Here is a 27,159-nt window from a genome sequence, read left to right on the forward strand (position 1 = left end):
GACAGGAGGGCCTTCCTCTGAAGCAGAGGAGGTAGGCTGGGTTTCCGAGGAGGCAGGGCACTGCTGTGGGCTGGCCTAGATCTCTGCTGTTCTCTGTATGTTCAGCCAATGCAGCAGATAGTCGCTCCATGATAAGTTTGGATGACCTTTATGCTGTCTTTTTGCTGAACTTGCTCGGCAGGTATTGATCATATTGATGCCTTTCCTGGACCCCAAACCTGAACATGGAAGTCTAGACATGATCTAAGATATTTGTATTTAGCTCATCTTGCACCCCCAAACACAGTAATGTATTTTTCCTTCCCTCCTTTCATTGTGTGTGACGCTGTTCTGGCTGCTTGGCTTCCCAGCCTTGAGGTACCGCTCTTGGTGCTGGTGGCTGTGGAGTGACACCACAGGTCTTGGCCCTGGCTTTAAGAACAGGAGGGACTGATCTGGGCAAGCAACAAAAATCCAGTATGTTCAAGCACCTACCTTGTTATCTTGGATTTGGCTGAGCGAGTTATGAAATAGAGGCTGCAGTCTATGCCATGGAGGGTTTTCAGTGCACTGTTGAGTTAATCCTGTCCTGAAGCAGTCATGGGAAGGACACTTTCAGTGCTGCAAGGATTCTGTCTGGATAGCTGATGATTTTCCAAGGGGAAGTGTAAAGAATGGCTATTGCTATTGTCCAGACCCTGTGCATTCCAGGACTGCATTTCTGATGGATGGCAATAAGAAGATAAAGTTTGCTTGCAGGAAACTTTGGTAAATGGAGAGCCTATCAGATGGGTATTAGGAAATTGTCTTCTGTTAGAAAAACTGGCAATCCTTTCTAAAACTCAGTTATGTCAGAGGTGCAATTAGGCTGAACATTAGCCTGATTTAGGTGTTCAGTATTGAAGACAGTGCACATAGTCCTCTTTCCCAAGAACTGTTGGTCACTGACCTGAATGTTTCCCTGTAAACTCTTGCAGGATGTGTCTGTGGCTGGTTCTTCTTCTACAGCATGGGAAGATGCTCTAGAAAAGATCGAATTTGATGTCCTGGGGCAGCCCTTAGTGGCTGCTTCCAGGATGAGTAAACTTAAAATCAGACCAGTGTCCACATAACCAGATTTTGAGGAGCTGCTAGATTCACCTCCTTGAAAGGGCAGTGTATCCCCACTGCTTTCTTCAGCTGGGCAGAGCCATGTGCTCTGGCTCACGGAGAATCAGTTCTAGTTCATGGTTAGCCCTGACTCTGCAGCAGGGAAAAGGCACTGCTGGTGAGGGTGGAAGGAGTTCAGCGCTGTGATTCTGGTTTTTCCCTCCCTTCCATGTACATTTTGTGCAGGGTCACACTGTCAGGTTCGTCCCACGCACCGTGTCTGAATGCTGGGTGGTGCTGCAGGAGTGTGAATGAGAGCAGAGCTGAAGGGCTTTGCTGCCAGATCCTCCACAGAGGCCCTCTCCTCCTCTTTGCCCGAGCTGGGATTGTGGCTCCTGCTCCCCCTCCCTGCAGAGCTGAGCCCGTGTCTGTGTGGGGTGCAGTGTTTGCTGTGCCAGTGCTGGCTCTGCCCTGCTGCTTCATGGGGGGTGGGCAGGTCTGCTGTGAGTTCCCTGGGCAGCCAGGACACTGGGATTTATAAATGATGTGGTGTGGGCAAGAGAAGCCACTCTGTGTCTTGGACTGCAAACATGCCCAGGAGTTGAGAACTCAGTTCCCAGTGGTACCACAGGTTGCTAGAGGAGGTGTGTTGTTTGCATGTGTTTGCATGAAGGTGGCCTTTGCATGTGTTTTCTGTATTACGAGAAACAAACATGTTTTGTTTATATTGCTCTCTATCTCCCAGATTATTATCGAATGGGTTTCACCTTCCACAAGTCTTGACTGAGGAATCTGGGCTTATGCTCCCACCCAGAAACACCCACAGTGCCTGAGCTCTCCTGGCTTGCCCTGCAATGATGAAGCCTTTGGTGTGATCTGTTCCCCCTGGGATAGTCCCATAGGCAAGCACTGACATGGTGAGATGAGGACCTAGAAGAACTTAAACTTGTTTACTGATGGTGGCAGGAATATTTATTGAGATGGATGCAGTTGTCTTTTATGTACAGTTTGCTGCTGTTGCCCGGTTATGAGCATGAAGACAATTGTGCTCTTTGTAGTAAGAGGGGTAACAAACCATTAGTTGGTGTAAGGATAAGAGAATATCTGCATCTGTCCAACAGTCAGGTGCTTTTTCTCTGACATATATGTTGTGGTGTTGGATTTCTTGCATTTGGGCCAGTTTAGCCAACTCCTGTCTGCTTAAATGCCAGGGTAGTTTTACAAGTGAAAACCTTTTGGGTCTTCCTTGCTGCTGTTGGTATTGTGAAGAGAGGAAAACAGGTGAAACACTATCAGGATGACAGATGACTCAACTTCAGCAAAGTTCAGTAAACAGAGAGATTATCTCCCATTTTGGGTTTTCAGGGGAAATCACCTTTGTCTCAAGTGAAATATGTAGTGCAGATCAACAAGGAATCTTTAGAAATCAGTCATATAAAAACAGAAATCTTCCAAAGTAAGGGATCCCTAAATTTTCTGTGTAATGTATTTGTAATTTCAGTGGTCATTCACACGAACCCCAGCTTCTTCTGCAATCACCAAATTAGTGTAACACCAAAGGAAGTAGTGTAAAAATATTGCAAACCAATTGTCAGTAGTTTGTAAACCTCTATACCTATACCAATAATCAACTGCTAAATAGAAATATCTGGGGTCTCTACTGCCTTCTGTGGCACTCTAAGCATATTTCTTCAGTAGTTCAATGATTTTCAGATACATTTTCTCAGTTGCATCAAGGCCCCAGAGGAAATCAAGATGTCCCCATGTAGGAAAATGCTCATGGTAAATGAGGTTAGTGATCCGAGGAAGAAGCCTTGCTATGTCTTTTGGATCTGCAAATTTGTCCTGTCCACCACTCCAAACAGCAGTTGGCACCTTTATCTCCTCTATCTTGTACGCAGGAGGAGCAGTCTGTAAGAGAGGGAGGAGACCTGAGTGAGTGCTGGGTATCAAAGTTATGTTTAGAGAAAGGTTTCTGTGCAAGCACCTCTCTTGGTCTTTTGCTTCTGCACTGCCTACAGTAAAACCACGAGGATGAAGGTCTTACTGCTCATTGCCCTAACCCCATTCCCTGTCTTGCTTGTCATCACAGAAGAAGTTAAAGGAACACAGAAGATTAAAATGGAGATCCTTTGAGATCTGAACCAAAAGCCTTAGTGCAGGATGGTTATTTGTCAGTGTGGTAAGGGACCGTGCACAAGATGTTTTGAAACTTACCCTTATGAAAGGACAGTTCAGTTATCTTTCTTCTTGACTGCTTTTTTGGGCCATTTCCCAGCCTTCCACAGTATTGGGAATAAAACATTGCCCATTTCAAAATTTAAACTTCAGGTATTTAAAGACCGTATGTGTGTATGCAAGGTGTCTGAGAAGGAAGGTGTCCTTGGAATCTTTATCCACTTGCAAAATAATGTGCCACCCATGAAATAACCTGCCCTGACTCACAAAGCAAACCTCAAAAAATAATCAGATGAGTTATAAGTGTTGCAAGAGGAGCAGAGCATTTTCAGGTGTTGACTACACAGTAAATAAAGCTCCTACAGACCAAATTTTGCCTGTTTCCATTTTTCCATACAGGATACTTTAATTCTCCCCAGCAGTCTACATTGTGCCATACTGAACTATCCCTTAAGTTTAATTTTTACAGCAAGTAGCCTCTGAAAACCCAGGTATGCATTTCCACTTATTTTTTTTCATCCCCATTTTAGTGTTTAACTGAAACGTAGACTTTGAGGATTTCTGGGAAGGAGCTCTGTACTCATCCAGTCTAGGACCTGGATGTGACTCTTGGCCTTTTGGGAATGGCAGGTAAGCTGACCTGTTGTTGGACACATCCCTGCATCAGTAGGGGAGGCTGCAAAAATCTGTATATGCCATGTTTGTGAATCGACTCTGACAATTATGACTATTAGATTCAGGTGAAGCTTTGCCTAAGACCAGCCTTCCCTTCCTTTTGTAGCATTCAAGGTGCTAGTATATGAATTTTTCTATTTTTAGTTTTTCCAGGACCCAAGGATGAGTTCTCAGAAAAATGAATTGCCTTACCTGGTTGTATTTCTTCATGTTTTCCTTACAGCCGTAGTCATAAGCTTGAAATTGGTCTGCATATTTTATCTGTTAATATTGCAACAAGCACAGATAAAATGAAAATGTTAAGAGACAGAGTGCAGGAGTTGTTTTCTTGCATATGATTGAACTCAAGTCTGAGGCAGTAGACAGGATCCTAGGGATACTGCGGAGGGATTGTGGGGTAGGTGGTTTCACCACCTTTCACCGTGCTAACATTTTCTCCTGATCTTCAACCACCACCCTCGTTATGTTTAAATATTAAAGCCTTGCTGCCCTATCTTAATTGGCTCTTTACTTAGGTAATGTAGCTCTTTGTGATGCAGGAGCATGTCAGGGCTCTCACTAGCCTGGGATACCTCCTCAAAATCCTCAACTTTTGTGTGCCTGCTTGGTCTGCTCACAGTAGTGGCAGTGATATCAGAGGTTGTGAACTGCATACAAGTATATTGGGAGCAGAGTGTGATCGCCTTAGCACTAAACTCTTGTCTTCTGTGATTTGTCTAAAAGGAATATCAAAACAATAAAGGGTTAACCTGTCTTACTAATAATGTGTGTGCATTTTTTTTTTTAATCTAAACCTCTAAGTAACTGAGGTATGATAGAAATCTGCTAGCTCATCTCTGATTTCTGGCTCTGAGTGCTGGGTTTCTGTTCTGGATACCAGGAATTTTAGGCAGGAGATGTACAGCAGCACACATGTATTTAAGGGCTGCTTTAAGTGGCACAGTGCATTTAGCGTTCATTTAAGTTCACAGCTCATAGAGTGATGTGTCTCTGAGCCAATGCCATCTTGCCCTGGTCTGATTTGGAGCCTAGGCAGAACAAGCTTGGGTCTGAAAGTGGCATGAAGTACCAGCCGAAGAGGCAGTTCCCCATTTTGCCATTGTGCCAGCAGAAGCATTTGTGCAGTAAACTGGCTTTTGGAGGTAGTCAAGGCTGCAATTAACCCTCTGGGAGACGAGCTTTAACCTAAATCCCTTTTTTGTCTGATTCATCCCTGACTGTAAAGTTCTCACTTATACCACCTGCCAAGTGCCTAGACTGTGCTTGTGTTCACTTCTGCAGCTTTCTGCATACATCTCCATAAATAAGGATGAAGGCTGGAAACCATTAGAGCCAAGAGAGGTGTGATGTGCCCTGGGGAAATCTCAGATCCTGTTGCCAAAGGGGAAATTTGGGCAATGATCTGGTGAACCATGGGGAACAGGGCTCACTGTGTGACAGGTGAGAAGATGTGATGGGCAGATTTCCAGATCTGTCACCTCTGGATTCCCCTGTTGGCTCCCAGTTGCATAGAAAGCCATCCTAAGAGTGTTTATGTGTCAGCACAGTTATACCTGCTGCCAGTGAATAACGTTCTGTACCGATGTTCCAGCCGGGTAGTGTCCTGAGTATGAATCTGTTCGACTCTGCAGACAAAGCAGAAGTGTTGTGAAGGCAGAGATCCAGTGCTGTGACAGAATAAAGCTGTGAAGGCTCTGAGAAACATACTGCTGCATCCCCCATTTTTTAAAGGGTATTCTTCAGATATAAAAATGGAAGTTGAGGAAAGGTTCACAAATATGCTAGTTTACATAGGAATGAATACATGGGATTTTATATCTTTGGGATAATATTTTCAACATTCTCAACACAGAGAAAGCATCATTTGAGAAGCATCTATGGCCTTTGTTTTCCCAGTTTGTATGATTTGTATAATGCTTTTAAATAGTGCTGTGCATAATCAGTAGAGAAAGATTCTCTACAGTTCTCTTTGGCATAATGAAGCTTTTAATAGGGACCCTTGTTAAATAGTCGGAGAGATGAAAGGTGACTGGAGAACAGACATGTGAAAGGTCTGTAAGAACAAGAGGTAGCAGCCAGAGTAAAGGAATGCAATCTTTCTGCTGGGAGAAGTGTGGAGAAAAGTTTCGAGTTTTGGCTGGAAATATTTCAATGTGTAGCGAACAAAAAGAAACCATTTCTTCTGTTCAGAGGAGTCAGATGTCTTGTTTAGGAAAGAAAATATATGAATTGTGCAAAAGAGAAAAACATCTTTGTCCAGTGGCCCTTCAAAGCTTCTTCAGATTTACCTGTGTGAAGCTTTTCTGGGAGGTGCTTACCGTGTTCATATTTTGTATCCTGCCCCCGACCAGGTAGCAGAAGATACTGCCACAAACTTTCCCCTGACATGCACAGAACCGTGTTACAGGTCCTTTCATCAGCTCATTGTATTGAAGAACTCCTTTGCAGCCAAGCAGTAACTGAGGGGAGGAAAAGTGCAAAACTTTTCTTGGCTGTTGCAAGATTATTTAAAGAAGAAAACTCCCTCTTCTTTAAGTTACTCTCCTTTAATAGCCTTGCCTCTTGACAGATTGCTGAAACTGCTTGCCATCCCATTATCCTTTACAGAGTGTTCTTCCCAAGGGCAGAGCACATGTTCCTCCTTCTCCTTGGCACGAATGCTGGAGGTCACTATCCATCTGTTTTTAGTGCACTGATCTCAGTGAGAAAGGAAGCTGGCTACACTGATGGCTGCAGAATATAGGAAGTCCCTTTTTGCCCTAATACCTTTTCCTGGCAGGTGCAAACTGTACTGTGAGTACCACTCCTAAGTAAAGAGGGATCAGATAAATGAGAAGGGTGTAAAGCTGGATGCCCTATAGTCGTATCATCAGTGCAGCTTGGACAGAAAGAGGATGTGCATCTGTGGTTTGATATAAAGCATAGCATGCATGATTTCCACATTCCCAGCGAATTCTATTAAGTTGACACCTTCTGCTGTTTAATTTATCACTTTAAAAGTAAATACTTTACAAGCATAAATGATCTCATGTCTGATAAAATTAAGATGTGAAATATTTTACTTGTGGTTTTTATTAGTGCTTAAGGCTAGATTTAGTAGACTATATTAGATTTCTTTTGTTCTGGTATTTGAAAGTTTTCTTCAGAAATATTTGCCTTAAATAAATAATGGTGAAATTATACCTGCTACCTTAAAGAAATTGCAAAAGCCATACCATGTGAAACCTTGCAGTTCAGCTCCTTGGAAAGTCTGAAGTCTGATACGCTGAGTTCTAACTGAGCACCCCTTAAAGGTTCAAATTGAGTGAGTCCAGTAGAGACAAAGCAGAAAATTATGTCTTTCTCTTAAGAAGGAGAAATTCCTTACCCTGATCAGTGGCTGGGGAAGCAGTGCAATTGTTATCATAGGACTGGTAGAGTGTGTGATGGTGGTCACTGGTGCCAAAGCAAAGAATGCTTTAATCTTCTGAGGCATATCAGGATAAGTAGAAAGTGCTATGAAGCCTACAAGCTCAGAAAAAGAAGTCAAGTTGATGAAGAGATGTTCACAGACCAAATAAATAAAAAAGCAGTAGGCAGCAAAGGAATGAGACTAGGTTAGCATCCCACTGACTGTTTTCTATTTCTGTGCTGCAGACCTAAAGAGAATGTTTGATTCTTGCTTAAAACCTTTATTTGGAAGATAAAGTTCATTCTAAGGATACAAGCTCATTAGAGCATGTCCTGATACTGCTTTTGTCAGAACTGATAACTTTGTGTTAAGGCCGGTTTTGGTTGAAAAGGTATATAATAATTAGATTTTTGAAATTCAAATTCTTTCTAAAGTTCCCTAAATTCAAAATAAAAAGTTTTTCAGCTTGTAGTCTCTAAAAGACTGTACATGCGTATGCTGCCATTCAGCAATACAAAAATTATCCGAAGATTGAGAATAAATTTTTTCCTTGTAATCAAGCACATACTTGCATGAAAGTGAAATTCACACATAAAGGAAGAGTATAAGGAATTTAAATGCATTCAGAAAAAGGTTGTTCCATCCTTTTTCTGAATGTATTTAAATTTCTTCACTGATGGATTTGCCTCGCTGACATAATTATCTGAAGACAAAGAAGGTGGTGATTTTGTCTGAACTATTAATTCTGTAAAAAGACTCTTAGAATGCACATATGGGAAGAAAGGAAAATAATTTTCTAATAATGCCACTTCCCTCAATTTTCTCCTCTCTTTCTGAGTTTGTTTTTCTAGAAGGATAATGGTACATTGTGACATAAGAGTCTGCTTCCAGACCTTATCTATAAATCATAAACACTAACACTGACTCTTTGGTACCCAGGCAGTTCTAACATTACCTGCAGCTGACCCTTCAGAGTGACCAATATAGTAAACATCCTTCTGTCCAGTTTTATTCAGGATGAAGTTCAGCTCTGCTGGAATATCGTATTTACCTATCTCATCGAAGCTGTGGGGAGAAACACAAAAAGCTGGCAGACAATGTGACTGTCACCGTGTGAGTTCCTGACTGTCAGTTTTGTTCATGGCAGCGAGCAGGAGCCATTGCAGGAGGAGGCTGCACACAGTGTCTGCACCCTTGCCTGAGCTGGGGAATGGGCAGAGGGTGCAGCTGTGCAGCCTGGCTGCCTGGTGCCCTGGGCTCTGTGTGCATCAGGTGCCACTTTCACCTGACAGCTGCAGCCCCTGGGGAACTGAATTTAATCAGGGCTTTCACCTGCAGGGGTTACAAGAAATATTTTTCTCTCAGATAGCATCAGTTGTGGTAGATCAGATTTCTAGGCTGAGCTGAGCAGTTTCCTGTCCTTTCTGCACTTGGAACATGGTGTCTGGTGGGAGACTTCAAGGTGACAGATGCCTCCCAGTTTTGGAAGCCATTTCCCACAGAAACCAGCAAAGATGACCTGAGTACTTCCTGCTTTGCTTGTGTGCGTGCTGATTCCAGAAGAGCCAATCCAGCTCATGCAGCCAATTCCTTCTTAAAACCTCCTTGATATGCCCAGGAGTGGCTGCATCTCTGGAAAAGAGTTTGTCTAGTCTCCTGAAATGTTGCATGTCCCACTTGAAGTCAGATTATATGAAAGCATGTCATGTTTTCATATAATTTAGAAGGGATTTTTTTTCATCTAGCCAGAAGGGGAAAGGTTGTGCATTCTAATGGCAACTGCCTAGTCTTGCTAGTTCCCTGACAGTTGCTTTATTCAGAAATTCTTTCTCCAAAGAGTACCTGAACTGCCAGAACTCTTTCTGGCAGGGCTTAAGGGTCTTATGTTTTAAAGACCAGGTGTCTCCTCGGCTGTTTCCCAACCAGACATCATAGCCAGCATCTGCAAGGATGAAGCCCAAGCTGTTGTTGGGCAGGTTGGCAATCCAGTGAATAGAATCTGATAAAAAACCATGATGTAGCAAGACTGCAGGCTTCTTCCCTACAACAGAAGAGATTTTCTTAAGCTGTAATAGTAATAGGTAATGTGTACTTAAATGTGGGGTGCAGAATTTGGTTTTGCAGGAGTGTTTTAACCAATATACAGAATTCAGACCCCATTCTAGGCTGAATGACTAGGTACCCTTGCTGAGATGGAAAGGTGTGGAACTTTGTATTTGCAAAGGGGAAGGATGGGGAATCCATGTGAGAGTTGGCTCTCATACTGCCCTTATATCCTATATGTCATACCTGTATTGGGGCTGTTCCTTCCAGAAGGAATTCTGACAACACCAAGAATGTATCCATCCTCCGTTGGAACTTCGTATTCCTCACTGGGGAACCCGTGATATCTGATAATTTCACTCTGTGGGAAGCCAAAGGAGAGTTTGTTATCCTGCATTTACAGTGAAGATATTGGTGTAAGAACTGTTTGGAGGCTGCTTCTGCCCAGGAATGTGAAGCTAGCCAAGAACATGCCAGGGAGATAAATGTGATAGCACATTGCTAGCCTTTCTCTACTGCTCTGTGTGGTACTGGTAGGGAGGGACAGGGATTCCTGCAGGAAAGCAAACCCCAGGTCTCTCTTTTTTGTGGATGATCCTATAGCTGCTGTGGGAGGCTGGAGGATGCAAACAGCAGCTAGAGGAGTTGGGATGGGTTTCTGTGAAGTGGTTTGTGTATTCTACTTAATGCCTAATATCACTCAAATGGTAGTAATTGCTGCAGCTGTGGCACTCAAGCACTACGCAGATTTATAAGAGTAGCAGGATGCAGTAAAGTCTTCATCAGACCTGCTTATATGGTAGTTGTCTGGAATTTGATTCCCTGTTATGGGGCAAAGTGAGTGACTAACCTTTTGGGAGATAGTTTATCCTGTTTTGCAAGGGCGACACAGGTCTGTATTATGATATTCTGCCTTGGAATGTGGTCAAACCACTCAAATAATGTCCTATTTTGCAAGCTATCAGTGGTAGGCTGAGAAGGAGCATCATGTATTCCATTTGGTGTTGAATTATTCTAAAACAGGTCTGACACATCAACCCCAAATTAGCATCCTGATAATGAAACAAAGATCTGGCAAGGATAACCTGCTAAGCCAACCTGCAGGCATAAGGTTGGTAGTCAATCACTTTATACTTTCACTGCCCAGTCCACTTTCATAGGGTTAAGTTCCCCTAATACATCCCTTCTTGGAGTGTGTATGAAGATTTCTCCTTTGGTTGGGATGCCCCTCAAAGTTACTCCTAGAGGCTGAGCAAAAGAGATTTTGCCCACAGTTGTTGGTATGGGTGAGGGTGAGTTATATCAATCTCTACTTTAATAATTGTTTATTTTTGCTAGCTTTAATACAATTGCTTTTATACGATTGCTTTGATATAATGCACTGTCCTATATTATCTTATACCAGTAGTTTTAGCTACTCTTCTGTATTGTAAAAAATTCTGATTAGGTTATTTTTGTCTAATGATTAATTATAATAAATCATTTTTTAATATAAATATATCTGGTTTGCCATGGTTAGTCCTGCAGGACAAAGTTGTAGAATGGTCACACCTCTATAATTCCTTAGGCTTCAGCAGTCAGAGTCAGAGGCTGAGACTGGATTCAGCTGCACCTGAGCTCCTCTTTGAGGAGTTTAGAAATCAAGAGGGTTCCTTCAGCACCTCAGGACTCAACAGAAGGGCTTCTCTAATAAACTTTGTCTGCAGCTCTCACTCTCCCCACAACAAGGTTGTACCTTTCCAGACAGAAAACATGCAGCAGTATCTCTATCTGATCCACAGGGAATCCTTTCTAGCTGAAGTGAGGTTAAGCAAGCCACGGAGGGTGGATCTCCTATTTCAGACTCACAGCACCACCTACTACACTGCTGCCACAGTGAAGAAATCTTTGGTGATTCAGAGCAAGGGGTTTTGTTTTGAGAATCTGTTGTTTGAAGAAGGGGTACAAGCACCCTTAGCACTGTACTAGGCAAAGAGGTTGTTACAGAAGGGCAGGCCTTGAGACTAGAAGCCAGCCTTTGTTTCCACTGCAAAGGAATTCTTCTCTCTAGTTCAGACTGTTTGGATAGGAGCACCAACATTTCCTCTAGGTCTGTGGTGCTGGAGGGACCCCTTTGAAGGGAACTTTGGCCTCCTGATAGGCACTGTTAGTCAGTGGTAGTGGGAGAGAAGCTTTAGGAAAAAAGGAAAGAAGGTGACCCAACTTACAACGTTCATGAAGCATTCCGGGTTGCGGCGCTTGCAGCGGCTTTTGTCAACACCTGCACTGGAGGCTGCTGAGAATCCTGCTGAGAATCCTGCTGGAAAGGCAATTCCCTGGGAGCAGAGCAGCACGAGGAGGCACCACATCTTGGGGCTGTGTGGAAGAGCACGTGGTTTTTGTTCATTAGGAAGAGAGTGGTGTAGAATTCCACAAAAGGACCCAAGAGCAGAGTCTCCTGAAGGTTGCCCAAGGTCTGTTCCCCAGGGGCTGACAGAATAAGTACCTGTGTAAAGGAAGGATTGTCTACAGCTTTTCCTGTTTAATATGGATTACAAATGAGTCAAAGGCTCCAGGATGAGAAGGAACCAACCTGGGGTCTTGTGTTTATACGACATTGATGCTAGTTTGTGATGAGTACCTTCCTTTCTCTCTACATATAGTCTTTTCTATTGTAAATCTGTCTTTCTTGGAGAAAAGGCTGAATCTTCCTGGATTTTAGGCATTGTCTGGTGGTCACAATAAGCCTTGTCTGAGCAGAAATTGTAGTGCTCTCTGTGTAGTTACTGCCCTGCTTTTTGGTTGTAGCCACCTTTGTAATTAGCATGGATGGAACAGGTCATAAACCCAGTGTTTTATCTGAACCACCATGGGGAAGATCATTAAGGTTTTGGAGTTTGGAAAGGACAGGTAAAATTTCTTTTATTTGTTTCCTCTGAATTTCTTTAGGATGGAGGGAGTGAGTGGGTTGTCAATTATCTTAATTTTTCATTAAATCTGTCGTATCCCTTGAGCGACTACAACATTTGGATTAAGCCAGAATTGGAATATTATAGATAGATGGATAGATATAATATAAAAGTTATATATAATTATATATTATTAGAATATATAGTATAGTGTAATATTATATTTTTAATATTGAAATCCAAACTCATTGTGGTCTATCCACTTAGTAGGAGAACACTCCAATTCTTCTGTCAATACAACAGAAATCCTCCTACCTGTGTGCTCTGGAAGCACAGTTTCAGAGTAAATATTCCACTGCTTTCTGCTATTTTATTTAGTTCAAACAAAAGTAAAAAACACATTTCTCTTTTTCTGCATGTGGAGCATTGTTTGGAAAAAACTGAGAAGTTCAGCATGTCACAGTTTGTATTAAAGATGAATCTATGCGGTAGATAAATTATTACCTTTTTTATGGTGTGCAAATTTCTCTGTACTGTACTGAAGATGAAAGCTTTGTAAATCAGACATAATGCACCAATCAGCTCCAAGTCTTGGCACACAGCTGTCTCATTAATTTCAATGGCCAAGTCATAGGGGCTTTGAACAATAATCTAGTCTTTTTATGCAACGAAACAATGCCAAAGAGTGGCATTTACCATGGCAAACTGGAAATAACTGAAATATTTTAAAAAGAAAAAAAAAGGTAGAGGAAGATGCCTGAAAGATACATTCATGCCATTTCTGGAAGATTTTGGTATTAATGAAAACAAACCTTAAACCTAGAAATTCATCAGTGTACTCTTGGGAGAGTCCTATGGCTTTCATATACAGTAAAAATGGGACAGAAAGACACCAGGCTAGCAGGTGTCAGAATCTCTGGGTTAGCTTACAGGGAAAACTCAAATTCTTTTGCAGCTATAAGATTTATTTAATCTATGTACATGCTTTCAATGCTGAGATTTCCATGCATCCACATTGACATCCCTAGGGGGGAAAAAACAAGGAGAAGAAAATGAAACCATCAGTTACCCTTTTTCCCACTTGCATGGGCCAAAGGCTTTTTCCTCTCCCCCTCTGGCACACCTGCCCTTTGGTGCACAGCAGTCAGCAGGGATGGCAGGCTGGCTGCTCTGAGAAGCAGCTGCACAGAGCCAGGACAGCACACCTGCATGGAGACAGGCAAGGGAGAAAGAGAGCATGGATGCATAGGAACAAACTCACCTCTGGTTTGGCTCCTGTGCTTGCCCCTCCTGCTGCAGGTCCTGGTCAATCCCCTACTGATTCACTGCCAGAAGCTTGTGCCAATGCAAGGAGCAGCAGCAGAGTTCTGTGTGAGATCTGCATGCAGGGGAGAGCATGTTTAGGTGCTGTTTGCTTGGCAGTATTTAAGGAGTGGAGTTTTTCTATGATAAATAGCACCGTTGCATGAATTCTGAAAGACCAAATTGCACCATGGATCTGGTGAGGTAAAGAGGCATCTAACCTGTTATTAGAATACTTATGAGGAACTTGGTTATTCTTGTTCCCTGAGGCTGTGGCAGATCTTTATCTGTACTGCTACCTGTCTTACTAAGTGCTGTAACTACTATATTTTGGGATAAAAAGGAGGAAGGATCCAGCTTTTTAAAAACTTTCTAGCTACGAATGTGATCTCTGCTGCTGAGAATAGTACAAAAACTATTTTGGTCACAGGTTCCACACCAGTTGCTTGTTTTCTGAATTGCTGATTGCCTGGGACAATCCTTCTTTGTTAGATAATCTTAGAATAAAACCAGAAGTGATTTCAAAGGTGTGAACCCCACAACATACAAAAAAGAATTTGCTCTGAATTACCCTGCTTCTGTAGGGATTCTGAGGAACTGAATTAAATTTGAAAACATTGTTTAAACTTCGAGTCAAGAAAGGGTGCTAACACTAATTCTTATTATTTCCAAGCCCCCTCCATAACTCTGTGAACACAATATATTAGAGACCCTGCCTCACCACTGAATTAGTTGAAGTCAGCCTGAGGGGCTTGATCCTCACTGAAACTGGCCTGGCTTCTTGATGCTGCAAATTCTTTGAAACGTGGGTGCTAATGATATGCTGCCTTGCCTGGGAAAATGAATGGAGTAAGTACTTGTTAGTAAACACAACCTACCTGAGAGTCACCACAGAAACAGTTCTGCTTTATGAAATAGGGCACACTCTGTGGAAAAGCCAAAAAGGTGATTTCTCAATGAAAAGCTTCAGATCAGCAGGTCTGATACCTCCACTTAGTGAGAAATATTGAAGACTCTGCTCTATTCCCAGATTACAACATCCTGCATTTTTTGTTTTATAGAATTGCCAGCTGGGAATGATCTGCAACATTTTACCTATATCACCTTGTAGTGGCATATGGGATGTATGGTATACCTTCTGATATTATTGATGGGAATCAAGTGAAGAGCAAAATACATGTTAGCCCATCTGAAAAGGAAAAAGAGAAGGAAAGTAATGCATATAAACAGAGAATAAAACCCACAAAGCCTAGAAACAGAAACTTCCCAGGATGGGCTGCCCCGACATAAAGAGCCAGGGAAGCTGAGACAGTAAGTATTCTGTTTTAAAATGCTGTGTCAAAACTGAAGTGCAGGTGGTCAGGCCTGGAGCTGGACTTAGCATGAGCTCAGTTTAGTGTTACAAAATGCAGCTGTGGTCCATGCCATGGAGGGGTTTCTTTGTGTGTCTTGGGTCTGTTGAGTCAGTCCTGTCCTGCAGCAGAGGTGCAAGGGACCTTGCAAGGATGTTGTACAAGTGGTTAACAATCTTCTGAGGGAAAGTGTAAGGTGTCAGTGTCCCTCTTGTGCAGACACTGGCCATTCCAGGACTGCATTTCTCAGGAATGTGCATTTGGGAGCACTGCTCTGCACACATGACTCCAACAAGACACAGTCTGCTTTCCTGAGAGTAACGTGGCTCGTGGGATTTGTGGCAATACAAATTCTAGTGCTTGGAATTTAAAGAGACAAATGATCTTCTGTGACTTTTATTGAATATGCTGTTTTTAAGCTATTGATATCTAGTTTAAAAAATAGTTTACCTTATTAGTGCCCTAGTAAAGGCTCTTATGAAAAATATTTAGTTCCCTTCTGGCTCACAGGAAACTTTTGAAGTATTTTTGAATTCTGTCAGGAAGTAAGAATCATGTTTCCCACACAGACTGGGTAGGGGACAGTTTGCCCATGCACTGTCTTGGCACCTTTTGGAGAAAAAAACCCTTATTCATATTAAAAAAAAAAACCCAAACGTTTTTCAGGATTCTAATCTTCATTTACAAGTATGGCAAAAAGCACTGAAGCAATAGGTTAGTCAGAAGAGAACCTGTGACTATATACATTTGCATGAGTTTCATATCTCATCATGGTTGGGCTGCTTGACTGTTCTTCAGCTGAAGCTCTGACCAAAGTAGTCACTTCAGTGCTTTTCAAGAGGACCTGGGATGTGATGCTGGATTAAATGGTAATTTACACTGTCTTGGGAAAAGTAAGTGTTGCCTGAAGCTATTGCTCTGATTTGGAGAGGATGTGGTTTTTTTTTTTTTTTGTTTTTTTTTTTTTTTTTTTTGTTTTTTTTTTTTTTTTTTTGTTTTTTTTGTTGTTGGTTTGTTTGTTGGGGTTTTTCTAATACTTTTTCAGATTACCATACATTTATTTATTTTTGTTAGAAAGAGATTAATTAAACTACTACATTGTTTTATGTAGCATCTTAGTGATTCAATATTTCTTTCAACAGGTTGTAGCTTATAAATTCCAACAAGCTGGTCAGTAAATGCAGGAGGATGTGACTATCTCAGGATCTTGATGTGAAGAAGATCTTAATGAAATACTGGTGAGGAAGACCTTTTCACCTTTGAGGTGTTACTCACTCTTCCATGCCCTTAGCCCAACACGATGTTCAACACATGCTTGAAGAGCAGGCTGTTGTGAGGATCCCAGTGTGTCTGCCACAGGTAAGTGTTGTATCTGTGTCTGTCACTGCCAGCCTGACTTTCCTCTGATAAACAGCCACTGAAAGGGCTACAACTGGTGCCAGCACAAGAACACCACAGCCAGCAATGTTGTACTACTTTAATTAGATAGAATAAGAAATTTATATGGTCCTCCACCTCACTGAGAATAAATATGAGCATTATTTGGAAACAGAAGTTCTCAAATGTAAGGCAGAGGGCTTGGATTTAAGATGAATACTTACATTAATATATTTTTAAACTTTTTAAAAATTTGCTAGAAATACATGAAGGGTGATTTAAATTATAAAAGGAAAATATATTTTTGAGGTGAATGCAGAAATTTGAAATACACATGCCTTGCTTGGAAAGACTGAGTGTAGTACAGAAATGCCATCAGCACCTTATCCTCAGGGCCATCAGCAATAATTCTCTTCCCAATTAGCATATAAAATTATCAGGGTAGACATGAATCATATTCATTGGTTGGGCTGGGCTAGAAAGAGAAGATGGAGCAAATGTGATGAAAGCAGTCGGCCTGTTTAATTAAAGAGTGAGAGGCTAATTATACTGGGAGTTCTTGTTAAAGGCGTGGGATTTAGGTGCTTCCCTTTTCCTGACAGGCATTTGAGGTGTTCTTGCAGTAGGTTTGGAATGTATTTTAGTCAACAGCAGCTTGGGTGGCAAGCTAAGTACAATTCTTCATTATTTTAAGTTTTAGATTTCAAGCTCTTTATTTTTTTCACTCCTCCATTTCTTTACTTGTGTAACTTCCTTCCCTTCTCTCTCCCTCCTCTCCTCAACCTGTTTTTCTACTTTCCTTTTTAGGTAACTGGAGGATGTTATTGCAGAAATGACAAAGGAAAATGCTTCTGTGTTGTAACTTGTTCCATCAGCCTCCCATAGTCTGCTGTTCTCATGTTTGCCTCCCTGGGCTGGGTTTCTGAAGACAATAGTTTTATGCTACTAAGTAGAAAGCACTGAGAGGAAACACAGCTTAAGAAAAAGTGATACTTTCACGTTAACTATTAACCAGATTCAAACAGGCTCGAGCACATTTCAAGTGAGGGTAACTTGGGCTGTTGAACAAGAAGGAACTCCAGAGTGAAGAATAGGCATGGGGATACTCTATTCAGAGGTACGTGACCATTTTCTGCAGTTACTGACGCTGTTCAAGGGATGGATATACACTGGGCTTGGTTTGCTCCCTTTGCAGCCTCCCATACTCAGGCTTATAGAAATCTGGAAGTTTTTTCCCTTTGGAAATGTTTTCCTTTGTCTATTACAAGCTGTCAGTAGTACTGTTTATAGAAGCAAAAAAATAATGCACTAACTGGCATAATTATCATGGTTTCACAAAGTGAAGTGTGTTCAACATTTTCTGTTGTTCTGTGTTGAGATCAGAACGATTCTGTACACGGTGCAAGGAACAAACAGCTTTGCAAAAAGAAGACAACTACTCCTGTATTCCTTGGCTTACACTGAATAGAGATAATTAAGTTAATGCCTAAGAAAACATCCCATGCCCCCCATATCATTTTAGGAAGGTAATTATTTTTTACCTTATCTTTATGGGTTTGTCCCCAAACTACAGTTCATTTAATATTTTCCTGTACTTTAGAATAAATTCTACCCAAATGTATTCTGTTATAGATTTCCCATTTGTACATGGGGACAAATGAGGATTTTGGTCCTTTGTGACTATGAAAAGAGTGCGTTGCACTGTGTTTGTTTTTCTGGAGGTAGCATTACATAGCTGTTGCTTTTAAAGGTTACATTTCTATGCTGAAAGCCACCCTTTTATTTTCAAAAAGCTATTCTGTGAAATCAGGAAATCAGGCATCTTCTCCTCTTTCAGTATTACAAGGAACTTGAATCTGTGCATTCATAGGGTGATCAGCTGAAGAGACTGTAGCTTATTCTGAAAGGATTTCTTGCTTCTCTCCAGATCTGCTACTCTGGGATAGTATTGCAATGGAAATCAGTGTTGTCTAGCTTAATTACACAGGTTTTTAAAGCATGTTTAAATGCAGTCCATGTTTCTCATGCTTATTAGTTAATATTTTCATATAAATTCTTTTTCTCTCTTTAAACATTTTGAGAAACAGTTTTCTGCATAAATTATGGTTCATATGGTAAATGATGTAAATTATACAGGATAGAAAGCTAGGCAACTGAAAATAAAGAATTGTAGGTTGCCTTTTCTGAGAAGCAGAACTTAGATGTTAGTGTATTCCTTGACATCCTAAACATAATTTAGACTTTCCTGTTAAGTTGACAGCATGCTGTTCGTATAATTTTAGTGCAAAGGAAGAGGCTATGGATTGGTTCAGAATATTTTGACATTGCAAAATGTTTTCCTTTTTTCTAAACAATTAATTTAGACTTGATGTAATTTAGGCAATCCCCTGGAGTTCTACAGGAGGAAGCAATTGCAACTGAAATTGCTCTCCAAGTTGCAAGACAGGCTTTACCTTCACCTCCTCTCTATTGGTTGAATGCTTTGTCCTTCATACTGTGCCTTTAACCTTTACTTGGCTGGTAGAACTTGCTAAGTAGCTGGAGGTTTATCACTAAGCTCATCAAAGCTGAGCAGAGGGTGATGCAAGAAACTCTGAAAACACCAGACAGGTTCAGATGTGCTGGTTCATCTGGATCTGGGTAAACTGCTAGGACCTAGCATCAATCATGTTCCACAATTGATTAAAAAAAAAATATTGGTTCTATAACTGCCCTTTCTGATAGTGAAAGTGATATTGCTTTTCTTGCACCATATATTTGGTGATCTTGTTCTGAGTGGTCTCAGTCATGAAAACCCTTGCATGTCCTGTGAGTATTTCTCACCTTCCCTGAAGCCTTTTATACTGAACAGCTAAAATCTGGTCTGAAGGGCTTGCAGAAGAAGTATTGGAGAAAGAGAAATTTTAAACACTCAATTATTGGCATATCTAATCTTCAAACTCTACTTTCCATTCTCCAGTGTCTGCCCACTGCTTTTTTTTCAGCTGGGCAGACTGTGCTCTAGTTTATGATTAGCCCTGATGCTATGGCTGGGAAAAGGCACCTCTGGAGAGGGTTAAAGGAGTGTTTGGGGCTGTGATTCTGGTTTTTCCCTCCCTTCCATGTACATTTTGTGCAGAGTCACACTGTCAGGTTCGTCCCACGCACCGTGTCTGAATGCTGGGTGGTGCTGCAGGAGTGTGAATGAGAGCAGAGCTGAAGGGCTTTGCTGCCAGATCCTCCACAGAGGCCCTCTCCTCCTCTTTGCCTGAGCTGGGATTGTGGCTCCTGCTCCCTCTCCCTGCAGAGCTGAGCCCGTGTCTGTGTGGGGTGCAGTGTTTGCTGTGCCAGTGCTGGCTCTGCCCTGCTGCTTCATGGGGGTGGGCAGGTCTGCTGTGAGTTCCCTGGGCAGCCAGGACACTGGGATTTATAAATGATGGGGTGTGGGCAAGAGAAGCCACTCAGTGTCTTGGACTGCAAACCACTCCTCCAGAAGCTGAGAACTCAGTTCCCAGTGGTACTTTCTTCAGAACTTGTTGTCGTGTTCTCTTCTCATACATCCCTAAAGGAGACTCCACAGACATGAGCACAAGACATGAACTTTGGGTTCCTTGGGTATGGCTTGCCCCTGGCATGTGAGGTTCAGGTGTTCTGAGAACTATCACATAGGTTATTAATTTATTTCTCTCTTGTGTACGATGAGTGGATAACAATAACATAGCAACAGTAATAACCATAACACAAATATGAAACTGGCTCTATCACTACTGAGGCAATCTTCCAACACTGTAGAAAACAGAGTGAGATTTTCCAGCCCCTTATCCTCCAGGATAGGTTAAAACAGTCTAAAGCACAGTTAGTCCTCCTTTAGATAGGGTTGCCAGAGTGACAACCCAAAAAAAGTGAGAGATGGAAAAGAGTTTTGTGGCTGAGGCTTCACAACCACAGAAATCCTGGCACATGCTCAAGCCCCAGCCTGGGGCCAGGCAGGTTTTGTGTCCAATCTGTTGCTACTGGAAGCTTGTTTTGTTACTTTACTCTGCTTATGAATACAAATGTCTTTTTAATTTTCATGCTAAATTTCTTGGTCAGATGTATCAACTTTTTTACCATATTCCTTGAAATTAATTTGTCTTCTTTAATACTATCCCTTTAATTTATTTTGGAGCACCAGGGACAGTGCTGTGTCTCCCTAGCCCAGCTAAGCAAATCAACCTTTCCTCAGGCTCTTCGTGTTCCTCAGTTGTAGAGATGTTTCATGCTCCTGCCATGGTCTGATCTCATTTTAGGACACAATTTACAAGAACCTCTACACACCATCCCAGTAAAGTGTCTTCTATAACACCTCTTTCTGTGAGAGACACTGTCTAATATGGCATTCGCCTTTCTTGGACAAGTGGCTGATTGTCACCTATTTGTATTTTTTCTTATCTTTATACTTTCCTAACATTTTTTTTCTGAATCCTTATTGTTATTGATGTCAATATCATGAACTTAGAGTTGTTGGTAGTGCTTTGCTCCTTTACTTAAATATTCTGCTACTATGTTTGCTTTTCCAGCCATGGAAAAGCCAATTTGAGAGATATATTACAAGTTTGGTCTGTGAGATTTTTCACCTTTCTTTGACTAAAAGGTGTTTTCAAGAATACCAACCAGCAGAGTGGGCCTCAAAAAAATCCCATAGAAATGGGAAAAAAGTTGTGTTTCTTTGTTGTTGTTGTTGTTTTTTTTTTTTGTTTTTTTTTTTTAATATGAATGGAACATAATGCAGACAACATAATTTCTACAAAGTGCCCCCACTCCAGGGGAAGAATATTGATTCAAAATGGATCTTTACTTTACATCATATTTAAAATACATCAGTTTCAGTTGCTGGAATGGATGAGAACTGCTTCCTTGCATTCTCTGTGCCCTGGATGTTTTCTGGTTTCAGTAGGTGAAGGAGCACCTGTGTCTTGTGTGTGCTGGCTCTGTGCATGACTTCACCCCAAATAATGTGGTCTCTTAGGGAGTGGTCTGGGTGCCATCGCTGCTCATGGCTCTAGAACTGAGTTCAGCAGGAGTGGAAGGTTTAGAGAAAGATCCCATGGATCAGTGAGAGCATCAGTCAGAAATGCCTTGGGTTCACCCAGCAAGTAAAAGTCTTTGAGGCAGCGCAGAAAGAAAAGCAGAAAAAAGCAAATCCTTGAGCTGCTGAGTGAGCAAAACCAGCTTAGGAAGGAGCAAATTTATATGGTAAATGACTGGGATTTGAACAGATGTTCAACCAAAGAACATCTTTAAATAAGCAAAGCAATATCTAAGCAAAAGAGTAGCAGGGAAATCAGAGGTGCAGGCAGACTCCACAGGATCTTCTCTCTCCTGGACATGAAGATACAGTACTAGACACCAACATGACAGAGAGCAGGGTTCTAGAGAAAACTGATCTTTTAGATGGCACCTGTGTGCAAATCACACCAAAAGGGGTTTGAAAGAGGCATTTCTCCTCAAAATCATTGAAACAGTTCTGGTTCTGGTTCAATGCAAAACCCCAAATTGTATATGTATACTTCTATACAAATATAGACAGATGTGCAAGTTTAAAATATGGCATGTGTTCTTTTTAGTTTTTGACTCATAATTAGAACAAAACAAGAAGTGGTGTAAGGTCTGGTAAGTATGCAAATACTTTCTTTGGAAACAAATCACTTCTCTTATGCAACTGTCCAGAAAACTAAGCAGTAATTATGCTGGAGGTAAACCTGTTTTGTAAATCAAAGTTTGGCTGAAAATGTGTAAATAAGATGAATATTTTTAATGCAGGAAGGTGTAGGAGTAGAGGGGAGGACAGAGAGAAGGGAACAATCTGGAGGAGTGAGGAAAGAGCTCAGAGATCAGGACTAGATCTTTTTCAGATAAAGTATTTAGAATGTGAAAAAAGGAGAGTGAAGAGGAAAACTACAGCTAATATTTAAAGAAAATATCTGTTTTGGAAAATTTTGGATAAAATCTTCAGTATCAAAGAAAAGACAGACTTATTCTATTTTTGTCTGGAGAATTCAAATGCTACCAGTCTGCCTCACCTCTAAATGTTAGTTTCTGCCTGTATTAGGCTGTTAGAACCATGCAGTACTCCTGCCCTTCCCAGCTTCTCCTTAGTCTGAGTTAGTGCTACAGGAGATGGAAGAAATTGCAGTTTAGGTCAAGGATGTGTAGAAATATTGAGTGGAAAGCTGACCAGAAAGCAGTTCTCAAAAAAAAAAAAAAAAACCAAAAACAAGCAGGATCTGATCCGTGGGCACACTGGCATGGGTTTTTTTTAGGTATTTCAAGGTCTAGAAAAGAAACATTGGTGGGGCTTGGTTTTTCAACTTTCACCTGAAGTGTGGCTCTCTTCTGGGAATGGATGAGTCAGGAGTGGCTCATTCTGCTCAGCCAGAGGTAAAGTCTGAGGAGAACTCGGGTACTTGTCCCTGCCTGCTGCTTAACATAGTGACCAACTATATTACAGAGTTATATCCCGTCAGAATGGAAGCTGCTTTGGGGGGCTCTTTGCTAATGGCTGCAAATATCCAGGACTTATTTCCTGGGTTATAGAAATAGCATCCAAAAGGAGCAGAAAATCCATTCCACTGCGCAAAGGCTGTCACTGGGGCTGGAGGCTGTGTAGAGCTGCAGGAGCGTCTCCTACCACCATCTTCTGGAAGGCACCGAGAACTACAGCCTCTGCCAAGTGTCCTGGGGTGTGTGAGGAGTCAGCCAGGATGGGAGGTATGGATGTCTCAGTGAAACACGTGCTGATGAATATTATCTTCTCACTTCAGCCCATCTGTCAGGCAGCTTATAACAACGATTTCAACAAAGTTCATCTCCTTTTGGAGAGCAACAGCAACTATTTGAATGTCCAGGACAGCTTCCTTGGAGACACCCCCTTAATTTGTGCATGTAAACAAGGAAACAACAGGATAGTTAACTATCTTCTTAGGAAACATGCTGATGTCAACCTCAGAAATAAGGTAAGTGGCCGCTGGCTCTCCTTTTTGGGACTGTTCTTTCAGATTCTTGGTGTGCCAGTGGGGACACTGGAAAACACAGACAAACATCAAGTTTGTTTCCTATTGAGCATATGTGGAGAAACAGGTGGAACTGAAAGGCTTCTCTGCTTATTTTGGGGCTGTGTCTGGCTCCATTTTGACAACCTGTAACAAGTTTAACACTGTAGCACAAAACTATGCAGACCTGCCCTTTAGTTACTTTGGTATTCAGTATTCAAGGATTTTTTTTTTTAAAGCTCTATTCTCAATAGGAGTCTGTGGTGGTTTTTGCTGCTTTCATGTTTTTCTCTGATGTCCCAAAAGCGATGCCCTAAGGTCTCACATATCTTTGCTTCAGTAGTCAGCACCTCCATAAGAAGGAGGGCTGTGGTGACTCCTCCTGCTGATTTACCTTGCTGTGTGGCAGCAACAGCCACATGAGATACCCACTCTATCCTTTGAATTTCTGCAGCCAGGTCCAAGTTTGCCAACACACACATGGAATCCTTTGGTTCCCACGTTCTCCTTGCATGCGTAGTTCCATTTCCATGTCCCTCTATGTGTTAATGTGCTTCTTCTTGAAGGAAGCAAGATGCATGTGTCTATTTCTGCTTGAAAATCACAGGAGATTTCCTATTAGAAATTGTAGAAGAAAGCTTGTGGAATTCAAAATGGTCTTCTCTAATCAATGTTAGTGAAAGTGAGATGACTGAATCTGGTACTAATGAGAGTTGCTTTGTGTTTAGAAGGGCTGCACTTGCCTCCACTATGCTGTGAGGAAACGGTTCACCTTCCTTGACTACGTGCTCATCATAATCCTCATGCCAGTTATGCTCATTGGGTACCTTCTCATGGTGAGTCTGGAGGGAAGCAACAATGACTCTGTACCTTTCCCTTGCCATTCTTCCTGGCAGTGTTTCAGGCCATATCCAGCTCTACAGAATATGGGCTGCTTTCTTAAAGCAAGACTGAATGTGTAAAACAGAAGGGTTTGTACTGTGGCTGTAACTGGTGAAGGAACAGATTTGTATTGCTGCATCAGTCTGACATTCCCACAGACCATGCCTCTTTTTGGGAAAAACCCCACTGTATTTAGCACAAATATACTTTAGACTATATGAAAATTAACTGTTTTACTGTGTTACTCTTGCCTTGCACCAAACAGGTCTCAAAGACAAAACAGAATGAACACCTGGTCAAGATGTTGCTTAGAGCTGGAGTCGATGTGAATGCTACAGACTCTGTAAGTAGGTTTATACAAATGCAAATGTGGCTCACAGGAAGGAAATAACATTAAAAACAGACTACAGAACCTTCTACAGCATAGCTGGAGTAGGAGCATCAGGCACTGAACTCACTAATGTACCAGGAAGATTCTGTGCTTCTGCTTGACACTCAGGCAACAGATTTATAGTGGATACAGAAATAATCCCCCGCTGATCAATTACTCCTCCCTTTCTGAACAATGCCCTCATAAGAGAATCCAGGCAAACTGGGCTCAGGTACTGATGTATTAAATACTCAATTCTGTAAAGATTCTAGTGATACAAGCATCTGAGTTTATCAGCATTTATTTTGAACTGGAACAGAGTTGTGGGCTACAGGGCAAGACCCTGTGTCTTCTTTTGCTCTTCAGAGTGTGCTGATCTGCCCTAAACAGAGTTATGTATCCACTATCCTACTTGGATGAGGTAAAGAGCTGCTCTTCTCCAAGGCAGAAAGGGAGAAACATTAATTTTAACAGCAATGAAATTCTAAAACACTGAAGTACAAGCAAACAGTATTGTTTAAGATGTAGTTTCTGAGGTCAAGCTCATGTGATCCCCTGAAATTACTGGTTTCCTGCTAATGTATCAAACCTGTTTTAGCAGTTGCATCCCAGGGAAGGAATTAATTTTTTTGATCCTGTTTTTCTCATGGTAACGTGTTTGTTTCATCTTGTAGTGTATTGTGACAGGAAATGGTGTGTGTGTTTTGCAACCAGCTGTTAGGGGGAATCTGATATCCTACAGGTAGTCCTACTTACCTAAGCTCTACTAAAGAAGTCATAGAAATAAAATTAATTTGCTTCCCTTTCCCTTCAGTCTGGCAGCACAGCCCTTCACTATGCTTGTGAAATGAAAAACCAGGCAGTCATTCCTCTACTGCTTGAAGCTCATGCAGACACTTCTGTAAAGAATCAGGTAAGAAGGTGAAGTTGATAAATGTATTGTTTTTCATGGTGGCCAGCCAGTAGGTACATTGGAGGCCTTAGCTGGTGCACAGCAATGTAAGGAAAAGGGTGCACATCTTCCTGGCAGCCAATTTGTTCCCTGTTTTCTACTTAGCTCAGAGCTACTCTATAGCTGTTCCTAAGATGTAGGCTGCAGGGCAAGGATAGAAGTCTTCCCAGGTGGTTTTTGTGCTTTGAGCATCCCTCTTCTGAGAGGCTAAGTCAATCTGCTTTTGTCACCAGAACAGCTCAAGTGTTTCCCAAATCAATATTGACCTGGGAGTATCTGCACTGCTGAGTTGAGGTGGGCAGTGTATTACCTATGCTGCTCTTGAAATCAAATCTTAGCTGAGCTCTGTACATTTGGATATTACTCCCAGGAAAAGTGGAAAGGCTTTCCCTACTGTAGGGGAGGTCTCTGTTCCTTTCTTCAGCCAGAGCAGTATAGGCCCAGCATGTCCTGAAACCTTTATTTTAGAGCAGAAGTGACAGGGAACCTTACACAGGGGGCAAAGTTAGGAAATCTCTTTGTATGTGACCCATATCTGTCATATTGCAATGTATTTCATGTGTTTCTTTCAGAATGGGGAGACTCCCCTAGATATAGCAAGAAGATTACAGTTCCACAGCATTGAAAGCATGATAAGAAAAGATTCTTAGCCATCAAGAACTGTCAAACATGCAGAAAATTACCTCATCTGACAACCCACCTTTCACGACAGCAGAAGTGGGGGCTGATACTTGATAAAGACTCAGTCCACATCCACCCCTTCCTTGCTGCAAACTTGGACAATTTTGTGTGAGATTTATCAGTACCCCAAGGCCATGAAGTTAATTTTATTTTACTAAGCCATGAATTACTACAATAGTGTTCAAAATATCGCCCTTTCCATCTGCTTCATCAGTTTTATTACTTGACTTCTGCAGACTGTGGATTTTGAAAGCTAGCTATAAAATATCTGGAAGCCTAAACATTTCATATGATGGTTGGCAGCCAACGCAAAAATAAAATATCCTTTAGAGTGTGTGCTACTTGTTCCATAGGGAAACTAAACAATGTGCTACAGCATTTAAAAGGTCTGGTACCCTTCTTCTTAGTGTTTATCTTCCTTCAATGGGAGGGGCTGGGAAAACAGATCTCTCAGTTGAGCCCTTCTTTCTTCCATCCTTCCTACGATTTTCACACACCTTAATTCTCCCTGTGTTACTACAAGAGTAGGACTTAGATTTCATCTAAGAAACAGCAAAAAGAGATTCAATCCCTTGGTGGATTAGGAAAGAAAGTCAATTCCCAGATCACTTAAATGCATTAAGAAATAGTAAAGAAAATATGTTTGGCTCAGTAGAGAAACAGGTCTCTAGACTACCTTTCCAATATAAACAGTGCACTAAAGAAAAAAAAAGAGTCAATAAATGAAATGCTGTTGATGGAAACCAGATGTGTCATTCCCATGGGACTAGGCAGGATAGCCTGCTGTACAGAGTGGTGCATGCAGCAGGGGATAATACCAATCACCATAATAATATATCCACGAGTCTTCTCTTGCATAAGTGAAGGCAGAAGAAAACCTGCAGTAATAAGCAATGTATCAAAGTGGTCCAGTGCTTTGTGATTTAATAATGAAGCAATAAAGGGGAAGCTCCTTTCATACACTGCTGTGTTGTGCCTCCTTGGTATAAT

At 41.6% G+C, this 27,159-nt stretch overlaps 2 protein-coding genes across 3 annotated transcripts; one reads left to right on the forward strand and one right to left on the reverse strand.

The window, feature by feature from the left end:
* Window positions 1-2,525: 2,525 nt before the first annotated feature.
* LOC134421993 (lysosomal acid lipase/cholesteryl ester hydrolase-like) lies at window positions 2,526-13,657 on the reverse strand. Its single transcript, XM_063163562.1, has 10 exons — window positions 13,505-13,657; window positions 11,563-11,710; window positions 9,602-9,716; window positions 9,155-9,353; window positions 8,268-8,377; window positions 7,289-7,425; window positions 6,240-6,380; window positions 5,475-5,546; window positions 4,114-4,182; window positions 2,526-2,979 (listed from the first exon to the last, which is right to left on the reverse strand). The coding sequence occupies exons 2-10, from the start codon at window positions 11,701-11,703 to the stop codon at window positions 2,746-2,748; spliced, it is 1,218 nt and encodes a 405-aa protein (XP_063019632.1). The 5' UTR covers window positions 11,704-11,710; window positions 13,505-13,657; the 3' UTR covers window positions 2,526-2,745.
* Window positions 13,658-15,647: 1,990 nt separating this feature from the next.
* Window positions 15,648-27,131, forward strand: ANKRD22 (ankyrin repeat domain 22). 2 transcript variants are annotated; one of them, XM_063163566.1, is made up of 8 exons: window positions 15,648-15,766; window positions 16,040-16,256; window positions 17,082-17,391; window positions 23,057-23,248; window positions 24,013-24,120; window positions 24,432-24,509; window positions 25,351-25,449; window positions 26,061-27,131. In XM_063163566.1, the coding sequence occupies exons 3-8, from the start codon at window positions 17,371-17,373 to the stop codon at window positions 26,136-26,138; spliced, it is 576 nt and encodes a 191-aa protein (XP_063019636.1). In that variant the 5' UTR covers window positions 15,648-15,766; window positions 16,040-16,256; window positions 17,082-17,370; the 3' UTR covers window positions 26,139-27,131. The 2 variants fall into 2 exon arrangements, with proteins under 2 accessions (XP_063019636.1, XP_063019634.1); XM_063163564.1 differs by lacking the exons at window positions 15,648-15,766; window positions 16,040-16,256; window positions 17,082-17,391 and having other exon boundaries at window positions 17,444-23,248.
* Window positions 27,132-27,159: the final 28 nt, after the last annotated feature.

The sequence above is a fragment of the Melospiza melodia genome, chromosome 9 (assembly GCF_035770615.1).
Source record: "Melospiza melodia melodia isolate bMelMel2 chromosome 9, bMelMel2.pri, whole genome shotgun sequence".
NCBI classification, from domain to species: domain Eukaryota; kingdom Metazoa; phylum Chordata; class Aves; order Passeriformes; family Passerellidae; genus Melospiza; species Melospiza melodia.